Source organism: Caretta caretta, chromosome 21, assembly GCF_965140235.1.
Source record: "Caretta caretta isolate rCarCar2 chromosome 21, rCarCar1.hap1, whole genome shotgun sequence".
Classification (NCBI taxonomy): domain Eukaryota; kingdom Metazoa; phylum Chordata; order Testudines; family Cheloniidae; genus Caretta; species Caretta caretta.
The window spans coordinates 8913418-8922067 of NC_134226.1; the positions used below are offsets into that span (position 1 = coordinate 8913418).

General features: G+C 45.8%; 1 protein-coding gene across 2 annotated transcripts; it reads left to right on the forward strand.

The window, feature by feature from the left end:
- Positions 1–1100: 1100 nt before the first annotated feature.
- On the forward strand, positions 1101–8296 carry CIMAP3 (ciliary microtubule associated protein 3). Of its 2 annotated transcripts, none has more exons than XM_048826503.1 (6): positions 1101–1302; positions 1849–1991; positions 3186–3284; positions 4575–4708; positions 7258–7375; positions 7951–8296. In XM_048826503.1, the coding sequence occupies exons 1-6, from the start codon at positions 1116–1118 to the stop codon at positions 8017–8019; spliced, it is 750 nt and encodes a 249-aa protein (XP_048682460.1). In that variant the 5' UTR covers positions 1101–1115; the 3' UTR covers positions 8020–8296. The 2 variants fall into 2 exon arrangements, with proteins under 2 accessions (XP_048682460.1, XP_048682461.1); XM_048826504.2 differs by lacking the exon at positions 1101–1302 and adding an exon at positions 1412–1535.
- The last annotated feature ends 354 nt before the right edge of the window (positions 8297–8650 follow it).

The window sequence follows — 8650 nt, forward strand, 5'->3', positions numbered from 1 at the left end:
ATAGTTGCTCCCAGCAATGGAGCAGCACCCAAATTAACAACAGAGTGAAATTTCTGGCCAATAAGTCAAGTGAAGAAATCCTCCCAAAAGGAGCCAAATCCAGCATTCTGCCCACTCATGCCAACTGTACATTTTGACAGCCATGACAGCAGCTCCTACTGCCTCAAACTTAGGTGAGATAAGAAATAAAATGCTGGCAGAGTTAACCCAGACTAAGACTGATTTTTAAGCATGGGGGAGGGGAAAATATGAGAAAATTTGAAAGAACTGAGATTTAGTTTGGTGCTTTGGAAAAAAAAGACATGCTGGAGATGTTGCTATTCTATTCTGCTCTGTTTTTATCATTATTTTTGTATTGTGATAGCACCTAGGACCCCTGGGCATAGACTGGGACCCCATTGTGCTAGGTGCTGTACAAACACAGAACCAAAAGACGATTCTTGCCACCCCCCCCACCACCACCACCACCTGAGAGAGGACCATCTAATAAAACAAGAGACAGCAGCTTGAGACAAAGCCAGATGGGGGAAACAATGAGACAATATTGGTCGGAATGATAGGCAGTGGTCTTAGCATGCCAGCTGCCAGTTATAAGACATCTATCTAGAAAGCATCTAAAACAGTGTGTGCGCCAGGGGGTGAGGCTGTAGGATAGAGATGCTTTTAAACATAGGTGCTGCACCCCCTGGCCTGAAGTGATTTCCATCATACACAGGGTTTACAGTTTGGTTCAATGGCTCTCAGCACCCTCCTCCTCCCCCCCCCCCCACACTTTACACATTATTCCAGCACCCCTGCTTTTAAACAAGGCGGGGTGCTGATAGGATCTGGCCCCCTGTGGTATTTCTCATCTGAATATTCTGTGGCTTGGATGCATATTATTCAGACCCTTTACTGAGAGTCCCTTTTTGCTAGAGGAAAAGGAGTACTTGTGGCACCTTAGAGAGGAACCAATTTATTTGAGCACCCGCTTTCCTGAGCTACAGCTCACTTCATGGGATGCACCCGGGTCCTCCTTTTCTTTTTGCGGACACAGACTAACAGGGCTGCTCCGCTGACACCTTTTCGCTGGGTAACCTCAGCCCAACCCTGCAGGCTGGGGCCAGGGGAGAGGAATGGGTCAGGTCGGAGCAGCCGCCCGCCACCTCCAGCCTCACTGCGAGCAGGAGACCAGCGCAGCGAGCCAGTCCGCGGAAGGACCGCCACAAAACAGCCTTGCCCGGGCTCAGAGCCCGCCCCCGCGGTGCCCCGCCGGGGCTGCTGTTGTCTTTTGGCTCCGCCGGCAAATCGCTGCTCTGTGCGGTGCGTCCCGGCAGGGCGGCTCTGCGGCGGGCAGGGCGCCGCGGCCAGTGGGCGCCCCCGCGGGGCCGCAGCCCGGCGCTGGGCGCCCGCGGGCAGGAGCGCGGAGCAGCCCGGGGGGCGCGGGGGCGGCCCCAGCCGGTCGGGGAGCCCGGGAGTCCCCGCCCCCTCCCGTGGCCATGGCAACGGGCCGTACACACGGGCCGGCGGCATGATCTGGGAGTGGGAGCTGACCGGTGAGCGGGGGCTCCCCCATCCGCCTCCGGCCCGGGCACCTCCCGGGGTGGGGGGCTCCCCCATCCGCCTCCGGCCCGGGCACCTCCCGGGGTGGGGGGCTCCCCTACCCCCGCCCGCACCGAGCCCAGGCACCTGCGGGGGGGGGTCCCTCGCCCATGTCCGGCCAGGGCCCCCCCCCCCGGGGGGCTCCCCAGGCGATGCTGAGCAGAGCCACCGCCTGTGGCTAAATCACACCCCACGCGGGGGGGGGGGGGGGCAGGTCGCCACGTGCTTGTTGTAACTCCATCCCCTTCTTCTTTCTTGCATCTGTAGCGGTGCAGAAGCGAAACTCGTTTGGATCATGTCAAGCCAGGAAAATGTTCCCCTTTCACCATGCCCCAGACAGACTCGGGAACCAGCTGGTCCCCATCCCTGGGGACCCCTGTCGTGGGCCCGGGAGTTACCACACTGAAGAGGTGAGTCTTCTGCAGTAGAGCTCCCATCCCGGGGTAGTAGGATGAAGAGCCAGTTTGTGTCGCCAACCAAGATTGAGTCTCACCTGGCCTGGGGTATTTAATGTATTCAATGAGACAGTCCCGGCCTTGGAAAACTGTCTTTAGAGAAGTTTCAGAGTAACAGCCGTGTTAGTCTGTATTCGCAAAAAGAAAAGGAGGACTTGTGGCACCTTAGAGACTAACCAATTTATTTGAGCATGAGCTTTCGTGAGCTACAGCTCACTTCATCGGATGCATACCGTGGAAACTGCAGCAGACTTTATATACACACAGAGAATATGAAACAATACCTCCTCCCACCCCACTGTCCTGCTGGTAATAGCTTATCTAAAGTGATCATCAAGTTGGTCACTTTGGATGGGCTATTACCAGCAGGAGAAAAGGAGTACTTGTGGCACCTTAGAGACTAACCAATTTATTTGTCTCTAAGGTGCCACAAGTACTCCTTTTCTTTTTGTGAATACAGACTAACACGGCTGCTACTCTGAAACCAGCAGGAGAGCGAGTTTGTGTGTGGGGTGGTGGAGGGTGAGCAAACCTGGATTTGTGCTGGAAATGGCCCAACTTGATGATCACTTTAGATAAGCTATTACCAGCAGGACAGTGGGGTGGGAGGAGGTATTGTTTCATATTCTCTGTGTGTATATAAAGTCTGCTGCAGTTTCCACGGTATGCATCCGATGAAGTGAGCTGTAGCTCACGGAAAGCTCATGCTCAAATAAATTGGTTAGTCTCTAAGGTGCCACAAGTCCTCCTTTTCTTTTTGTCTTTAGAGACAAGGGGAATTTTTTTCAAGACCACATAAACGGGGTAGACTCCTAAGTCCCATTTTGAATTGTACCCAATAGAAACAAAAGAAGGCATTATTATCCCTCATTTTCCAGCTGAGGCAGAGAAAGAATTAAGTGACTTCCCCTGAATCATACACAGAGGCTGTGACACAGCCAGGAATTGAATCCACATCTGATTCCCTGCCTCCTGCTTTAATCACAAGACCATCCCACCTGTGACAGTGACAATTGAAAAAAGGCCTTTTCTTGATTTAAGAGACTTTAACAACAGGTTGGTCTCTAGCTGCTCAAATGCATTAAACCATAAACTGACGTGAATGACATCGTAACTGGCACTAAACATGCTTCTGCTTTTTACATACAGAGGAGTAGCATGATATATGCCTTGACTCATAAACCAGAGAGCCTCAAAGGTTATGTACTGGGAGCAAGAACATCCCTACGTTTCCCACCAGACTGCAAGGTAAGGAAAGCACACTCTACTGTGCGTAAAGGCTGCTGCGTGTTCCTGTGGGTGGTTAAAAAAATAAATGCACTGTAATTCCATCACAAGTGCTTGTGATATGTATGCCCAATTTCCATTCACTTTGCTGGCTACTGCAGATATTTGATGACAGAATTAAGCAGGTAGGGCCAGATTTTCCAAAGCATCCCTCCATCCATTTAAGCACCTAAATAAGTGGCCCAAATTTCAGAATCACTGAACATGCCTGGTGCACATTGGGTGCTGAGCTCTTTGGCAATTCTGATCCCTGGTTCACACAAACCTAAAAGGAGTCTTACTCTGAATTTTTTTGGGGGAAAAATACTTTTTCATTTACTAGTCACAGCTCTATAAAAATAAGATAGTTCTACAAGGATTGCTAGTTTAGAAATTTATTCACTCTGGGTGAAATTCACCCTTGTGCTGAAGGCTAGCTCAATGCACCACTTAAATTCCACCCAAGAAACAGAAATTAAGCAATGGATGGATCTTATGCTGATCCTCTTCCCAGTGCTGAATTTCTCCCTCAGTTGCATATATATATATATATATATATATTTCATTAGAGATTACTCTGATATGCTGAAGCGTGAGGAAAGTATTCAACTATCCCCTCTACGGCTGATAAAGTAACCAAATACAAGGAATCCTTCTGTCACCTTCATTGCATGAACTTCTTAACCTGCTGAAGTAGCTCTTTGTTCTTACCTTCCTCAGCCAAGAGGATGTTTATCAGAAATAGATGTTGTTTATGAATTATAGATGGTGTCTAGATACAATGATGATGGGCACTTCAGAAATAGATTGAATCAGTTAAAGGGACAAACACAGACCAAACTTTGGAGGCTCGGTAATTGCAGGTTTCCACAGAAATACCCTACATACCTGCAGATCCCTTCATTGCTCCCAGAAGATAATAATTTTAGGAGTGATAGGGCACATACCGATATAAGATTAGTAGGAAAGTTTCATAGACGCCACCAAGAAAACTGCCCAGCTTTAAGGTTTGTGCTTTTCGGCCAAAGCATCTCTAGCAATCCAAAAACAGAACAGAATTACAGACTTCCTAAAATATATGGGTCCTGTCCTGTCCTGATTCTTATTTACACTCCAACCACTTTACACTGCTTTGGCAGCGTGCGTACATTTACATTTGCAAGCACTTTAAGGCCCCTTGACATGGTGAGAGCAGCTAGACTGTAAATGAGCATCAGGCCCCCAGTGCTAACTTCTTTTCTTTTCTTTTTTAATCTGCTGCCTGATAAATAGACCGTCACCCCTGGTCCTGGAACACACCAATCAGCATGGGTCAAAGACCGGAAGTTCCAGCCTGCCTACGCCCCATTTTCTGTCAAGTCATCACGATTTCCGCAGAAGGCTCTGGATAGAGAGTTTTTCCCTGGGTACCATAAATCTGTTTCTCACTCCTTTAGTAGCAAGGTAAAAGCCAGCCTAGGCATTAAGGGATAGGATTGCAAAGGCACAAATGGGAGGTAGGCAACTGCGTGCCCTAACTGCCCTGGGGGTGCGGAGGGTGAGAAAACCTGGATTTGTGCTGGAAATGGCCCAACCTGATGATCACTTTAGATAAGCTATTACCAGCAGGACAGTGGGGTGGGAGGAGGTATTGTTTCATATTCTCTGTGTGTATATAAAGTCTGCTGCAGTTTCCACGGTATGCATCCGATGAAGTGAGCTGTAGCTCACGAAAGCTCATGCTCAAATAAATTGGTTAGTCTCTAAGGTGCCACAAGTACTCCTTTTCTTTTTGTGAATACAGACTAACACGGCTGTTACTCTGAAACCTGTGTACCTTGAAAATCTCACCTGGAGTGTATAAAGACACCCTACACCCCGAGGTTCCAATGTTGCCAAGACAGGGTAAATTTCAGCCAGATTTATCGATAGAAGCAAATGGCTCCAAAAAAAGCACAAAATCGATCTTCAGATGGGAATCTACCACACATGCCACATTGTGATCACTTAAGATGTCACTAACACAAGTGGAGGATGAGGTCCAAAATCCTGCTTTCATAAAATAGAATGTAAATTTCAATTTAACCACAGCACAAAACCAGGAAATCTTTTGGCACAATTCAGTGAAACGGAATCTCCACTCAAGATAAGCTCAGGGCTCCAATAGCAAAGGCGCTAAACATGTTAGCGTTAAAGCCCATTGATTGAGCATGACAGAGGAAATTGCACAGCATCAGTGCTGCCCTACATCGGGCTCCAGTTAGTGTCTTAAGCTCTTCATTTTCATGAGCATTAAAAAACTGCCCCATATTCACCAACAGACTGGAAAAAAATAGCAAGGTTATGGTGATCTCCAAAAAATACTTCTGGAAACAGAAACATTATGCAACAGAAAAAGATTAAAGTTAAAGCTACTATTGCATAGATATATTTTAGTGGACAAAGTCAGCTTTTGTGGTTTGTAGTCACAATCTGTAGTGTAACAGTCTGATTTCTGTTGCTTTGATTATTTAGATCATAGTAAGACAAGAAATATTCACAGCAAAAAAGAGAGACTATGTTGTCTGTTTTACAGATCTCCTTTTCACATAGCATGTTTAGAAGCATGCCTTTAGAAATCAGCATCCATGAACCTCTCTCCACTATGAATTTGTTGCAGGGATCTCATTTTTTTTCAATCTTTTGATATGTTTGCAGCGTACCCTGAGTCTGAAGGACTGGATCAAATACAGAGAGGAGAGATGTAACTAGGGACTGCCCCAATAGCAGTGCCTAATCGATTTCATAAATGATCTGGAAAAAGGGAGAAACAGTGAGGTAGCAAAATTTGCAGATGATACAAAACTACTCAAGATAGTTAAGTCCCGGGCAGACTGCAAAGAGCTACAAAGGGATCTCTCAAAACTGGGTGACTGGGCATCAAAGTGGCAGATGAAATTCAATGTTGATAAATGCAAAGTCATGCACATTGGAAAACATAATCCTAACTATACATATAACATGATGGGGTCTACATTAGCTGTTACCACTCAAGAAAGAGATCTTGGAGTCATTGTGGAGAGTTCTCTGAAAACATCCACTCCATGTGCAGCAGCAGTCAAAACAGTGAACAGAATGTTGGGAATCATTAAGAAAGGGATACAGAAAATATCCTACTGCCTCCATATAAATCCATAGGACGCCCACATCTTGAATACTGTGTGCAGATGTGGTCGCCCCATCTCAAAAAAGATATATTGGAATTGGAAAAGGTTCCAAAAAAGGCAACAAAAATCATTAGGGGTATGGAACGGCTTCCGTATGAGGAGAGATTAATAAGACTGGGACTTTTCAGCTTGGAAAAGAGACGACTAAGGGGGGATATGATAGGGGTCTATAATATCATGATTGGTGTGGAGAAAGTAAATAAGGAAGTGTTATTGACTCCTCATAACAGAAGAACTAGGGGTCATCAAATTAATAGGCAGAAGGTTTAAAAAAACAAAAGGAAGTATTTTTTCCACACAACACACAGTCAACCTGTGGAACTCATTGCCAGAGGATGTTGTGAAGGCCGAGACTATAACAAGGTTCAAAAAAGAACTAGATAAATTAATGGAGGATAGATCCATCAATGACTATTAGCCAGGATGGGCAGGGATGGTGCCCCTAGCCTCTGTTTGCCAGAAGCTGGGAGTGGACGACAGGGGATGGATCACTTGATGATTACCTGCTCTGTTCATTCCCTCTAAAGCACCTGGCATTGGCCACTGTCAGAAGACAGGATACCGAGCTAGATGGATCTTTGGTCTGACCTAGTATGGCCGTTTTTATGTGATGACTACTTAAGATTTAGAATCCCAGTGTGATGAACCAAAGACCATATCATGCACATCTCCTCGTGGATCAACGTGGCACTTCTAAATCAGCAGAGTATAAACTCCTTGTCTAAATCAGTTGCAGAAATTAGATCTATTTTGTGTTCATCTTCCTTTAGACCTGGAACTTATGAAGCAGACAAGCTGCCACACAAGAAAATCACCTGGCCAATGAAGTTTGGGTCTCCAGATTGGTCTTTAGTACCAGTGCTAGAGAGGAGGACTCTAAGAACAGAGGTATGGAATTTATGTAAAGGTATCCACATAGTTATTCTTTACTTTTGAGATGGGACTTGGTTGATCAAGGCATCAGACAAAGGAAACCGTACAGTTACCCAGAGGGACTAATGTCATTCTCCCTGTGCAGCATGCTGTACATAGAGAAAGAGAGGAAAATTACTAGAAATCCAAGAGGCTTAGAAGCAATGGGAAAGAAACATGACTGTTAATGAAGTTATGGTTGGGCATGCAGGGACTAATTTATGAAGAATGGGTCTGGAGAGAGGGCTGAAACAGTAAACTGTAAGTTATCTAGGACAGGACAGTTCCAGTCTAAGGATATAAAGAACCTCATGAAATATGCTAGGGCAATGTCTCATGTTTCCCTCTAATGCTAATCCACATAGAGGCTAATACTGCTAACAGCTAATGAGAGTTAGTCCTGTAACTCAAGCGATAGAGATTCAGAGTTCAAACCGCACTCCCGACTCACTCTGGAGCTTCTTAAACTTGCCTATTTCTTTCAGCGCTGTTTTACAATGTGCTCTACTTTTAAAAGCTGTTACATCCATCCATATTTATTTCTGTTTTAGCTGATTACAGATAAAGAATTCAGGAAACATCGGAATCGATTGGCCTACTTGAGCTTATACTACAGCTGAATAGTTCTACCCATCAGAGCGTATCTTTTCCTTTCCAATTCTGTTTTTAGCTGCACCAAGAATCGGGGTGTAAAACTAGTTCTCCTATGCTACTCGGACTCCAAAATCAGGCTGCTTCATAGAGAACTGACCAGTGTTTCCATTAGGGCTTAATTGGTGTCATTTCACTTTTTTTTTTAAAAAAACACGTCAGGTTTGGAACATGCTCCAGTGTCAAAGTGTATGTGGCCAGTGTGTGTGGGGGCGAAGTTTAATAAAAGTCTGACTTTTGGTGCTAGTGGGTTTGATTCTCTACTGCGCTGGGTCTTGCACTCTGATTGACAGTAGTGCAAGGTGGGGTTAAAAGGCTAGCAAATCAGAATGTGCAGGAATAAGCAAAGTAGTGGAGGATTAGGCCCAGTGGCTAAACTTGGCATGGCTAACAGTGTTGGTGCTGCATTTCCAGCCAGCAGCAGGTGCTTATGTTCACCTCATAAGCCTGAGGATCCTCGTCACGTAGATTGAAATCCATAGGAGTTAGGCTCCTAAATGCCATTTAGGTTCTGGCCCATACCATTTGTTGCTCTTTCACAGAGATTGTGATGGAAGACAGATGCTGCCAGAAGGTCATCAGCTGTGGATCTAGAAAGTC